Genomic DNA, 14,481 nt, shown 5'->3' on the forward strand with positions numbered 1-14,481 from the left:
ATTACAAACAATAATCATTATTTTATATGTATAATTAATAAGAACATTCAACATTGTTCACACATGAGCTGAATTAATCTGTCAATTGTTGGAATGTTGCTGCAGCCGGCTGGAACCGAGGCAGGAATAACAGGGAAATCTGAAATGTCTGTGTAGTTTGAGATCAATATACATTTTACATTACTATATAAGTCAAAAACTTACCTCTTCTTTGAAGGCTGTATTTACAAAATAAAAGAAAGATGAACTTAAAGATTTATAATTATACTTAATCTTCGCAACTTCACACAACACAGCTGCATTTATGGAATGTTTGCTTTAACTATTTTTTCACCCATAAATGAGTTTTTAAATACCCATTTTTAAACTGCAATGGCCAAAACATAATGGGTGTTTATTTACCCGTTTTTCATTTTTGAATTTACCCGTTTTTTGACAGAAGTGTGTGCTATTTAAAAATGGGTAAATTTTCACCCATTAAAGGGTATTCGCGAACCACCGTGTGCATTTAGCGAGAAAACAAAACAAACTGTTTGTTTTGTTGCATTCTGTCCGCTCTTGCTTGGTGGCGTAGTTTTTTTTATCGGAGAAAATTGTGATTTATTCCGTTATTCATATCACTGCGGACAAAAAGATGAATTTCGAAGTGTCATCTCGCTTTGAGCAGGAGGACTTCTGCCGGTTGTGCATGTGCAGCGTTTACGAGCTGCACGCGCTTTTCCCGACAGAAGCTCCTGAGGACAATTCGATGCTCCTCACCAAGATCTGTTTGCTGGCGGAAATCATTGTAAGTGCTTTACGGTCTGCGCCTTATTTGAGATACGTTCTAACGGGTGATCGTTACAGATTGTCCCAATGGAAGAGCTGAACTCCCACATTTGCTCCCGGTGCCTACATCAGCTGGAAGACTTTGATTCCTTCCGACAGCGTTGCAAAGATAGCGACGAACAGATTCGGCAGATTCGAGCTTCCCGCCAAAATCAAGCGTACCAATCGGCGGGAATCGTTCAAGTGACTGAGGATTCTTGCCTTGATGTCCAAGATGAAGTAAGTGTCGACACAGCCAGTCCTGAGTTTGGTGGTAGTTTTGATTCAATGGAATACTGCGCAGATCTAGCCGTTCCGGGGGAGTATCGATTGCTATTCGATGGATGCGTTTATAGAAGGGAAAGTTTACTGGTATGGCGATGTGAAGTGGCCTTCTGTCCGTGTCAGCTGCTAGTGCAGCAGGACTACGGCAAGTTCTGGATCTACGACACGCATAATCATGACCAAATACCTCTCAATAGAGAAGATCGGTAAGTATAACTTAAACTCCCGTGCAATAGTTTGGGGTCACCCTTTAAAACAAAGCAAAGATTCTTTTTGTCTATATATCGGTAAAACGCGTTTGATGGAAAGTCTATGACTTGATCTTACTTCGTAGATCGAAGTATTTTTTTAATTTTGTTTACCTAATTTTTACTTAAGAATATGGCATATTCTAAAGCTTGTACTAGAAAACAGCTTCTTTTCTCAGCACTGGATCGATTTGTAATTTGCAATTTATTCATTCATTTAACCAAAGTCTTCTTCTTGGCATTACGTCATCACTGCGAACTGGGACAAAGCTTCTCAACTTAGTGCTCAATGAGCACTTCCACAGTTATTAACTGTCGTGGCAGCATAGACGAAAGTGCTGGCGCTTAACGGAATGGAATTACGAGTAGGAGTGCTTCGGGCACATTGGGACCAACGTTAGTACGGCCCCAATTATGTATACTGGCAGCCAGAGCTGCCAGAAGGTTTGATAGAAAATCTGTATCCACGAGGTTAAAAAATCTGTGTCCCATACAAAAAAATTTGTGTCCATACAAAAATTGTTGAAAGAAAATCTGTGTTCCATACAAATTGAATCTGTGTGAGAATAAAAATATCTGTGTAATACAGAGAAATCTGTACATCTGGCAGCCCTGCTGGCAGCGCACGGCTAAGGATAAGTAACGGTATATGTACTGGATAATATGCGTTGAGGCTGACAGCGGCGACATTCTACTCCCTTAGTAGGGTCGGGTGACACTGGCCCGAAACGGCGGGGCTAATGGCGCAGGCTGCCCCGTCCCGTAAAACCGTGGCAGGCCTTATAGTACGTTCCAAATCCGTTGCCTGGTTGTTCCAACTGGGCAGGAGTAGGCTCAGATGCCATTACCTAACTTACGCAGATCCGGCTCTGAACATAGTACCCCATAAAGGACTATGTCAACCCTAGCATGGCCTCCCTGCTTGCATAGATAACCATGGGATCATAAAGGCGACTATTCCAGTTGGATAGCGGCTCTTAGGAGGACCCATAAAAGATGAACAAACAACTAGCGGAATGTGAAGGAGAGGCTTCTGGACCTATCAGTAATTGGCTAAGGTTCCCGCCAAGAAAGCAGGCGACCAACATCAACTTAAGTTAGAACAGTGGGTGCAAACGCCTAGACACTGTGACGACGGCAGGAACTGGCCGCTCCAGTGCAATATGTGAGGTGACCGATGGCTCAGGACTGATCGAGCCCATGGATCGCAATAGGGAGTACCTCCCTAAAATGCAGCTTGCTGATGTCATCATCGAGTTTGTTAAGACCAAAAGCAATATCAGCAAAGACTTGAAAACAAGTCTACTGAAATTGCGACAATCAGTCCTAGATGCAAAGCAGGAATATGAGAAAGCCAAGGAACAACTTGGCAAGGTAGAAGGCAAACGAAACACTAAGTCGTGTCAGACCGAAGTGTTTTCCTTCACAAGCAACGCGAATATATCTGATGATATTATTCGATACGCCATGCGAAAGAGGGGACCTTCCGAGGATGAATACGTGGCGAAAAGACGTATGGTTGCTAAGGGAAAAGTGACCTACGCGGTCGTCCTCCAGAGCGGAAAAGCTGGCACGAGCCAAACTCCGCGATCAAGAGGACATGGCAACAAAGAAGAGGACAACACCAAACCTAAGGCCAAGAAAGCCACGAAAAAGAAGCCACGAGATAACCCGAATCAGGCAGCGCATCCACAGGAACCACGAGCGCAAAGCAACAGCAACTGGTAGATACGAGTTGGAAATAAGAAAAAACAGAGGAAACCGAAAACGGAGCCCAAGGAGAGCGCTAAACCGAAAACAGCGAAACGTAGGAATTTAGGCGAAGCCCTCGTTATCAAAACGGTGGAGGCGAAGTACCGAGGTTCTGAAGGCGATGTGAAATGATCCTAGTCTTAAAAAAGGGTGCAGTCTATAAGCAACTGGCACAAAAAGTACTTCACTGAACGAAAACTCCGGTCGCACATTGAATGATCATTGACTCATCCGAGCCCCATACCTATTTTCAAACACAATCAAGATGATTTTCATCTGCGCGAAAATCATCTGTTTACAAATCACTCCGAATAAAAATCATCCAGTCTTGGAATGATTTTTATCCTTCGAATAGATGCCTCAAATTGAATGATCATCATACATGCATGTAAGCAACCCTATTCCATTGTAGTTAATAATTTAAAAGAATTCAAATAAAAAATAAACAACTTCAGAGCATTGTTGGTGAATGTACATTGTTATTTATTTCCTTAACGAGGTTATCAAATATATTATTTACCAGTCTTCAGGAACAGATGCCAACCTACCGAATACATTGTATGAACTCCAAATACTTGTAGATTTGCGACCTGTGATTGGTAGATACCATTAAGAAGTGTTAAATAAATGATACAAAAGATGCTAATGTAGGATTCCAAGTGCAATTACCTGTAAAATTCACCCAGAAACGCTTGGAAAACCACGCTGCCGTCACCATGTTTACGTTTAGATTTGGAAGATTGTTTTGACATTTGACCATCCCCTTTTCATCTGATACTTCAGACAGTAATTGAATGATTTTCGGTTTGGGACAAGGGAGATATTAAAATCCGTCATAAGTTGCATACTATTCATTCGTGTTACCATTGTTCAATTAGCTGCCTAATACCATTCTATTATGATCTAAAGTTCATCTCTGAATTGGATGATTTTTGTTCAACATACAGTGGATACATCATATTCCTTCAAAGTCATTCAAAATGAGGAATATGAAGTTTTATGATCCTGTGAATTACAAATCATTCAATGTGCGACCGGAGTTTTCGTTCAGTGTTGGCGACGAGGTTGATGTAAGATCCCTTACTGCGGAAGCGACTCTCCAGTGTAAAAATCTGGATGAGGTCACCGACGCAGCGGAGATCTCGGCTGCTCTCAAAGAGCACTGTGACATCGACGTAACCAGTGAGGCCATCCACCTCAAAAAAGGTCCAGCAGACTGCCGGTCGCAGAGGCCAACAAAGCGAAGAACTTGGGCATATTCAAGGTAGGCTGGTCGGTTTGCCGGCTGAGAATACAACAGCCTCCTGAAGTTTGCCTCCAGTGTTTCGGGAAGGGTCATAAGTCGTGAAATTTCAATGGTCCCGCCAAAAGTAAGATGTGCAGAAATGCGCGATTGTAAGCAAATCGCTAAGTGCCTAATATGTGTCGACAGAGCAGACAACACACAAGCGGAGTTTCAAAGCAGCCAAGTAAGAAGTAACACAGTTAAATTTGAACCACTGTTATGCAGCCCAGCAGCTGTTTTGGTAGTCAGTCTCGGAAACGAAGTCTGACGTGGTGTTACTATCGGACCTATACCGCATACCAGCCAACAACGGGAACTGGGTGGCGGATTGGTCTCAACAGCTAGCAGCTATAGGGACGACACGACGATACCCAATCCAAGAAGTAGTCTCTAGCTCAAATGACGGTTTTGCGATAGCAAAAATCAACGGCGTGTTCTATTGCAGTTGTTATGCGCCCCCAAGGTGGTCGATTGAGGAATTTTCCCACATGGTCGACATGATGATAGCAGAACTAGCTAATCGACAGCCAGTAGTGATAGCTGGTGACTTTGATGCATGGTCAGTGGAGTGGGGTAGCCGCTGCACCAACCAAAGAGGCCAGCTATTGTTGGGATCCCTGGCCGCATTAAATGTAGAGCTTGCAAATGTGGGTACAGTGAGTACCTTCCGCAGAAATGGTGCAGAATCGATTATCGACGTGACGTTTTGTAGTCCTAACCTTTTAGGTACCATGAACTGGCGCGTTGATGACGGTTATACTCAAAGCGATCATCAATCGATTCGCTATAGTATAATACCAGGCGGGCGGAACGCAGCGCAATGTAACTTGACCCAAGCCCGAGGTTGGAAAACAGCGCGCTTCGACGGCGAAGTATTCACTGAAGCCCTGAGACGCGAACGGAACACTCTGGTCCTAAACGGTGAAGAGCTAGTTGCTGTGATATCACGAGCGTGTGATGCTTCCATGCCGAGAAGAGCCCCTCCTAGAGAGAACAGGCCGTCGGTGTACTGGTGGTGCGAATCAGTTGCAAATCTTCGAGCAATCTGCACAAGAAGCACAAAGAGAAGAACGCGGTGCAGCATTCAGAGAGGCAAAGTTGGCTCTCAAAAAGGAAATCGAGCGTCGAAAACGGGCATGCTTTGATAGTCTATTGCGAGAGTGCTAATTCGAGTCCATGGGGTGACGCCTACAGAGTAGTAATAGCTAAGACCAAAGGTGCCATAGCGCCCCAAGAGAAGTCGCCCGAGTTGCTGCTATCGATAATCGATGTATTCTTCCCGCACCATCCCACAAGCCCATGGCTACCAGCGCCGTATGCGGCAGATGAAGGAGAAGAAGTGGCGAAAGTGACGAACGAAGAGCTGGCAGAAGTCGTGAAATCATTCGCGTCAAACAAGGCACCGGGACCCGATGGTATCCCTAATGTCGCCTTAAAAGCGGCAGTAAATGCGGATTCGGAGATGTTCAGAACCACGATGCAACCCTGCATAGACCAAGGAATATTCCCGGATGTATGGAAGCGACAGACATTGGTGCTACCAGGTGACTCGTCGGCATATAGACCTCTCTTTCTACTAGATACGACAGGCAAGTTATTGGAGAGGTTGATCCTCAACAGGCTAGTACCGTACACGGAAGGTGCGGACGGCCTGTCCATGAACCAGTTTGAATTCAGTAAAGGTAAATATACTCTGGACGCTATCCAGACAGTCGTTCAGACAGCTGAGGTGGCAATCGAGCATGAAAGGAGCGGCATCCGTTACTGCGTGGTTGTCACTCTGGATGTGAAGATTGCGTTCAACAGCGCAAGCTGGGAAGCAATAGCACACGCACTTCACCGCCTCAAGAGTGAGTGAGAATTCGGAAGCCTGGTAAGCTTCATAAAAGCTATTTTGATGGTAGGATTCTACTGTATGACACTGTATGTTACCGCGGGAGTACCTCAAGGTTCAATCCTGGGTCCGCTGTTTTGGAATGCGTACTAAGGCTGTCCCTTCCGACGGGTGTTAAGGTGAAACAGTTAGGAATCAATTTCTAAGATTGCACTAAAACTTCTAAGGCACTAAACTCGCGAAGGACAACAAGAGAGAACTTTTTATTTTGGCTTTGTGAACTAGCAAAAAGCTTAAAATAAGAAGATCAGGAACGTTTGTCTACTATTTCTCCAGTTTTGTGCCTTTGAAAACGCGAGTAGGGTCACAAGACGGCCATCTTTGGATTCCGATATGTTTCACCTTAAGATTGATGGCTTCGCCGACGATATCATCCTAGTGGTCTATGGTGAATCGATAGAGGAAGGAGAGTTGACAGCAGCGCACTCTATTTCCATTGTTGAGGAATGAGTCTAGGAAACTAGGACTGGCCCGTCACAAGACTGAGGTGGTGGTGGTCAACAACCGCAAGTTCGAGCAACGGGCGCTTGTCTCGGTAGGTGATTGCACCATAGAGTCCAAGCGGCATCTTGGGGTAATGATTGATGACAAGCTCAGCTTCGCTAGCGACGTTTAATATACATGTATAAGGGCATCTACGGCTATAGCGACGCTTTCGAGGATGATGTCTAACAGCTCTGCAAACGCAAGCTCCTGGCAAGCGTGGCGCTATTCATACTAAGGTATGGAGGACCAATCTGGTCAAAAGCGCTTAGAACGAGCAGAAACCTAAAGCATTTGGAAAGCACGTACAGAATAATGTGCTTAAGAGTAGCAAGTGTATACCGGACGGTATCTAAAGAGGCCGTATGCATCATAGTCGGGATGACACCCATCGACATCCTTGAATCATCAAGGAAGATGTTCAATGCTTCAACCAAAGAGGTATCAGAAGAGTATCATCAGCTAATACCAAATGTGTCAGATTGGTATGGAAGAAACCATGGGGAAGTGAATTTCCACCTGACGCAGTTTCTGTCAGGACATGGTTGCTATAGACAGTACCTGCATAGGTTCGGCGCTCAGAATCTCCTGCGTGCTCCAATTGTGCTGATGTGAAGGAAACAGTGGAGCATGTCGTGTTCGATTGCCCTAGTTTCATTGTTGTGAGAGGTCGCATGGTTGCTACATGCGGAGAGGATACGTCCCTCGACAATATTATAGAGGGAATGTGTACGGATGCCGAGTGCTGGCATGCAGTAACCACGGCTGTCACTCACATTATGTTAGGATGGCAGCGCCTATGGCTCGCCGACCAAGAGTTGGCTGCAAAGGATTACCCCTGCCGAGGCTGGTCCCTTGTAACATTGTTTAAGTCGGCTAGGAGAAGCAGTTTGCCAAGGCTACTTCTGCTACTCGTGTTGTGTTATATGCACTGGCTTCTCCCCGAAGAAATACCGTAAGGTGGTTCCGGGGAGATCTGAGGCCAAGGGTAATGTCAATGCACTGTACACCACTTGAGCAATTCTAAAAGAATTTCTCAAGTACAGTGCTTGGGCTGGTTTTAGCGAGTCGTCGGTGGTGCGTTATTCCCAGCATTCCCTGAGTTACCTTCTCAGGGGATCTGTTTGCAGATTTTCCCCTTGTAAAAACAAAAAAAAAACACTGAGTACATTGGATAATTCAATGCATTATGTCAAATTTGTTTATTCCAAACAACTCTATGCTAAATGACCTTATGCTATATGGACACACTCCGGTATATTTTGCCTATATCACTATCAGACTAAAAAGCACTTTTACAAAGTAGTCTACCTACTGGCCTGGGATTGAACCCCTTATCTTCTGCATACCAAACAGATGTAAAAGCCATAATACCACCAAGCCCCCTTAGCTTCAGGCAATTCGATCGAGAAAAACTCCCCATGCCGAGCTAAATCATGGAAGAGTCCACGTAGTTTTTTTTTTCCTATTTCTGGTCAAACCTTTCTGAATGGGAGCTCTACAAACTCGTACTCCAATAAACTCCGATTGTGGTTAGTCCGTTTTGCAAGACACTGCAAAAAGACGATTCCAATAATGCCACATTAGGGCTTGTTCACTAATTTCATAACGCTGAAGCGGGTGGGTAGGTGTCCTCCCGGTGTTATGGCTCATACGAAATTTTTAGAATATTCATTCAAAAGGCGTTGCCGGGCACGAATCGATTTTATTAATTTCAGTATTAAAAGCCTCCATTAATTCAGACAACCCGAATCAGATGATTTCTATGCAATAGTTTCTAAAATATTTCGATCAAAATACCTACGAAATAGGTCAACTGATAACCTTTCCAATGAGCCATAAAAGGTTTCAATCAGACGTGTAATCATAGAGATGGTAGACAAATGACTCTGGCATGCTTTCTTTTTTGATTGACCCTAAACTTTTACACGGGAGTAGGTATATCAGGAATATTTCTGTAGAATGTATTAAGAATTCCGGGACACGTATTACAGGAAATTTGAAAAAATGAATCGAAGCATTTATGATTTTTTGACCAAATTACGTGATCAAGTTGTACGAACAAATGAGCAAGGATCGGCAGTATGGGGATCGTCAAACGGACAACAGCTGGATGCAGCCAACATTCTATATTACACTGAACGAGATCGACCTATAATTCTTATGAATGGTCAATGGTACTACAAGGAAGCAACTACGAACATATCCAAGCCATCACAAATCCACTGGCGGTGCAGCGAGAAAAACTGTCTGGGATTGGTTACAACTGCGAGTGATCTCCGCGGTTCCAGGATGCTCAAGAGCCATAACCATGCACTGAAATCGGATCGCAACTTCGTGCGAGTAGCTGATTTGGCTTTGATGAGCCGGATTCCGGATTCCGTCTCTACGGCGCTAAAACCTATTATCATAGCAGATATGCAAGAGCCCAAACCTCCACAGCTATCTGTCGCTCCGAATAATTCTACGTTGCAACAGAAGACTGGACTAAATTGGATGGATTCAAAGGGATCCTGTCCAACTCAACCACCACCAATTTTACACAAAGCTTTGTTGAACCTTCAATCCACTCCAACATGTGATTCTCCACAAGACGACGCTTCATCGATGGTAACATCTACCAAAAGTGCTAAACAACCGAAGAAAGAATCAAGAAAACATAAGGCCAAACCGCTCAAAGCAAACAACAAGAAACCGAAAATGACTGCTACAATATCGGTCAATCCGACACCGTCTTCCAGTGCAAAGGCTTCGTCCAGTTCTGCCATGGTTTTCTACAGCAACCATACCGATACCTACTATATGCGATACCGACAACGTTTCTACTTCAAAGACGTTTCCCGAACTGAAAACACGCCTGGATTGGGCGTCCTTTGGCGATGCATTATCAAGAGTTGTCCCGCAACAATAACGGTTTTCGCTAACAAGGCACATTCTTCCGGTTCGAGCCACAACCATGATCTAGTCAGAGGCAATGTGGAACGCCTCACACTGGTAACGTCATCGGAAGCATTGCAGAACCTTCCCGTCGTTCCGGACATTGAGTTCTATCGGTGTCCCACGACCTATGGCCTTTGTCTACTGTACAACAAATTCTCCTACAGTTTACATCTGAGACATTTACCCTCTGCCTTCTTTATTTGGCAGTGTAAGACTGCCAACTGTTCCGGTTGTATCCATAGTGGTATTGAATTAGAGTATCTGGTATCAAAAGCCATACACAACCATGACGCACCTTCGGAGCAAACCGTTGATGCTGAGCATCGCATAACGGTCCAGGATGCCCTTCAGATACTGAGTGATCTCCAAAATAGGTCTCAAAACTCCTCTATTGCATTGCTGAGCGGTAACGAATCTAGCAATCACAAACATAACAACCTGTTTTGATACTAAATCTTATTGGTTTCGTTTCAGACAATGCTTCGTCAAGTGTAGCGACTGAGACCTAACGAGCTCCCGAAGCAAACTTCTCGCCCTTGTCGATTTGTTAGTCCATTGGAATCACATTTCATCGTCATCGATAAGGTTCTATTAACTATGATCAGTAAGAAGCCTTGACAAGTTCAGTTGAATTATCTTTAAGTTCATATATTAAAGTTATAAAATATTTATTCTAAGACAAAGGAGCTTTCAATAAACTACGTTATCTCTTGAAAGATAAAATTGACAATGCAAACATATATGTTAAAGTGTACAATTTAATTCTCTACTTTCACGTAATTTCACCCTAAAGAGCATTTCTAGCAGCGTACAAATCGATTTTCAATGCGAACTGTTGTCAGATTCTCCAGACCTCTCTCCCCGTTTTTGTGCGAGGTACTCATTGCGAATCTTGAGAAAAATTCAAAGAAAAAAAACGACTTATTACCGGATAAATAGTGGAGATACGTAGACGACATTTTCAGCGTTATCAAACGGTAAGATCTATCTAGGATTTTGGATACAATTAATAGAATACACAAGGATATCAACAATGAGAAGGAGGGAAAACTACCGTTTGTGGGATCTACTTGTCATCAGGGATGACGGGGTTGGTGGTCTGATGGCTACCGCTTCTGCTTCATAAGCAGAAGGTCATGGGTTCAATCCCAAGCCCGTCCCTTTCCTCCTACTTTTAGTTGTATATCTCTCACTTGCTTCTATCATCCATTCTAAATCTATCACACTCAAACTATTCGTTCATAGCAAACGCTAGAACCAGTGACGGACAAGAAACCATTTCCCTAACTCTCCCGTTCTTCCACGCGCATGCCTTTCCTTACGCCTGATTCATAGGCAGTCTGCTAACCACAAAAGCAAACCTCTCTGCCATGCCTTTCCCCCCATCCATACACTCTCGCATGTACTGGCGTAGATGCAGTGGTATATACGGTCTACGTGGGAGCCAGTATAATGCATCATCAATTCCTCCCCCTTCCCCACATTGGTCTGCATTCTGACGTGACAGGCACCATTGTCGTCTAAAAATAGCAGATCACCAGCACTTATACACTGAGGATGCCTGTTAGTCCCAAGCAGTCATTCGGTTGGTTCAGTAGAAGCATTAACCTAAGAATGCTTATGTCGCTGCTGTTCGTGTTACCAACATCTAGTTTGCCACGCGCTGACAGCTTGCGTACCGGTCCTCAAAGTGTCAAATAAATTTTAAAACCGTCCACTACAACATGGCATCGAACAAACAATGAAAAGATACAGTTAATGGTGATAATAAACTAATTCAGTTTTGTGAGAACAGTGCCATTAGCGTTCTACTACTAATATTTCTATTGTTGGTTCCTTGTGTAAGTGCAGCTGATCTGGCGATACTGGAGTAGCATCCACGGGTGGCCGATCAAGCTCAAGCTCAAGCTCAAGCTCTACTTGTCATCAGGGAAGAAAGTTCATCGTTCAACTTCGAAATCTATAGGAAGCCTACAAACACCCAGCGAGTCATTCCCTACACATCGAATCATTCGTTCCAACATAAGATGGCAGCGTTTCATCACATGGTCCACAGGATGCAGACTCTGTCCCTCAGCGAAGACGGAAAGACTATAGAACTGCACTTTATTTTTGAGACGGCAAAGATCAACGGATACAAGGAAAGGACGATAAGAGTGCTTTGACAACCCTCACACCTATCACCGAACCCATGAAGACAATCTCCATCCCATTCCACAATGGTCGGAAAAAAGTGAAGTTTGGTCAAAACTATTTTTATCGCCTTAATCGATGAAATATGTAATCTGAATATGTTATTTGGCGTTTTTGTTGTTTCACAAGGGGTTATTCACAAATTACGTAACTTAAAAAAAAAAAGATTTTTTTAAAATTAAAATTGTTATCAAACTGGGCTGAAAGTACAAGTTTTGTTTATATTTGATTGAATTTGATCAAAATGTGTATGAATAGTGATAAAATTTATTTTAAATAAACTTTGTATGAAATAAATCGTCAAAATACAGGGTGTTAGGTTCATGAGTGCAGACATATTAAGGGGTGATAGAGGACCATGTTAGATGAAAAAAATCGTTCTACGGATATGGTCAATTCTTAACTGTTACCGAGTTATTGAACATTTAATGTTTTAGGATATGTTTGTCTTTAAGTGGTTATAACTTTGGAATAGTTCAACGAATCTCAATTATCTTACTTCCATTTGAAAGCTAATTAAATTTCCAATCTACTGACAACTTTACATCTAATGGGTTTTGCAAATAAATTCATTTTTAAGAGCAAATAAGTTCAAAGGTAGTGATTTTTCTCTTGTTTTTGTCAGTTTACTTTAAAAAATGCGTAATAAATTTCATGCTTGTCTTAAGCAAAGTTGTGTGCTTCAAGCTGCTCTACAATTCGCTCTTTAACACCAAACTGCTATCTCTACGCGTTCTCTTGCAATTTTGATTTGAACACACCACTTTGGGTCATAAAATTTGGTCCGTAAACGCAACAGGTAACAGTTCATTTCACCCCACTGTGTTGGTTTAGACAACAACAACAGCTTGGCGCGTATGATTAGGCACACGCTGCTGTGCGTTCTTTTGCATGCTGTGTGAAACTTAAAATAAATCGTTTTTGTCCGATGGAAATCAACTTTTCAAAATGTTGAAGGAGTGTAGAAAAACATTGATCGGTTTGTTATTTTTCTGTTGATGATTGATCTGAATTGTAAGCAATAATTGTCATTGCTCGTAGAGTTAATGTTTCAAAGTACTGCATAACAGTATTAATGAAACAACGTTGAACATTCAGAAAATGTTTATCAGGTTGATTCATATCAGTTTATTTGAAGGCTCAGTGCAATGTTCCAAAGACTGCAAGGATGCTGCTAAACATTTGAAAGCAGTAACATGCTTACGATACTTAAAAGCTTTGAGTGTATCCCAGTCCCTGTTTTACTGTGAATCTCATTCAACTGTTAACGCCAGGAATCACATTGTTTAATGATTCATTAAAAAATAACCTAGAAACTTTGCTGGAAGTTTCCCCAGCCCTATTAACTATTCAAGAATATCTCGAGAAATTAATTCAGGGATGCCATCCAGACATTTTGAGTGTCTACACCGAGGAATTGTCAAATAAACTCTACTATGAATTTTTCAGCTCTTTAAGAAATTGTTCATGGTAACCCTCACCAAATTTGTAGTGAAATTCATTTAAAAGTGCTTACAAAATTCATCCTGATATTTACTGAGGTATTCGTGTTGAAATTTATCTAGGGATTACAACAGGAATCTCTCAGGTTCTCTTATAAAACCAGGGTAATCGTCAACAAATTCAAACGGGATTTTATCCAGATATATTTAGAGGAATACATGTAATTTTCAATTCAATTCTTCTCAAATTATCCAACAAATTCTTCAGAGAGGTGTTGAAAAATGTTTGAAACAAGAAATCTCATGAGGATATCGAAGAATGAGTTGATGGAAAAATTGAATTCCAGGAATCCTTGAAAAAATCTCCAATAGACACGATGGAAAAATGTCTGATAATATTCCTTGAAGAACCACTCGAAGTTTGGTTAATTGTGTTTATTTTAAAGATCCATTCCTCCAGAATTGATCTGGAAATTCCTCCAGAGTTTCTCCAGGAATTTTTCTATACATTCTTTCGGAGTTCTGCTAGTTATTCTTCCGAAGTTCCTCTGGAGCTACATATAATATTGAATTATTCAAATGGCTCTAACTTGCAAATCAGCAAATTTCTGCAAAAAATTTAAAGGTTTTTTGTAAGATCTAAGGATGTTTTATGATGTGCAATATTCAAAACGGCGGCGACATGACGCGACAAGAGTTGTTTTTCATGTTCAAAATCATCAAAATTACTAAAGTGTAATATTGAATAGTATTAAAACTTCAACCAAATATTTTTTTCCATCGTCATGCTCGATACAAGTGTTGAACCATAAGTTTTCAGATAGTGGGTAACTTTGGGGAAATATTGCATTCCGAAATTATAAATTTGGTGCTTTATTTTATTGTTACATTTTTCAATTTTATGACTTCAGCCAGTTTGCCGTCATAAAAGTCATATAAATTTGAATTTTAGATCAATTTCAATTAAGGATCATAATAATGTAACACATGAGGTGTATTTTAAAATAGAAAAAATCATAAAAATCTCAAAAAAGTTTTGGTAGTTTTGGCCGCCCCTTTATATGGAGCCCGATCATTGGGCATTCGACAGACACATCAGCAATCAGCTCCGCTCAAAGCGAAGGAATTTCGGAATCGATTTGGGTTTTTCAG

General features: G+C 42.0%; 1 protein-coding gene across 1 annotated transcript; it reads left to right on the forward strand.

The window, feature by feature from the left end:
• The first annotated feature begins 520 nt into the window (after nucleotides 1-520).
• On the forward strand, nucleotides 521-10,434 carry LOC5574200. The gene is made up of 4 exons (XM_001661207.2): nucleotides 521-787; nucleotides 847-1,298; nucleotides 8,749-10,100; nucleotides 10,169-10,434. The coding sequence occupies exons 1-4, from the start codon at nucleotides 635-637 to the stop codon at nucleotides 10,201-10,203; spliced, it is 1,992 nt and encodes a 663-aa protein (XP_001661257.2). The 5' UTR covers nucleotides 521-634; the 3' UTR covers nucleotides 10,204-10,434.
• Nucleotides 10,435-14,481: the final 4,047 nt, after the last annotated feature.

Source organism: Aedes aegypti, chromosome 3, assembly GCF_002204515.2.
Source record: "Aedes aegypti strain LVP_AGWG chromosome 3, AaegL5.0 Primary Assembly, whole genome shotgun sequence".
Classification (NCBI taxonomy): domain Eukaryota; kingdom Metazoa; phylum Arthropoda; class Insecta; order Diptera; family Culicidae; genus Aedes; species Aedes aegypti.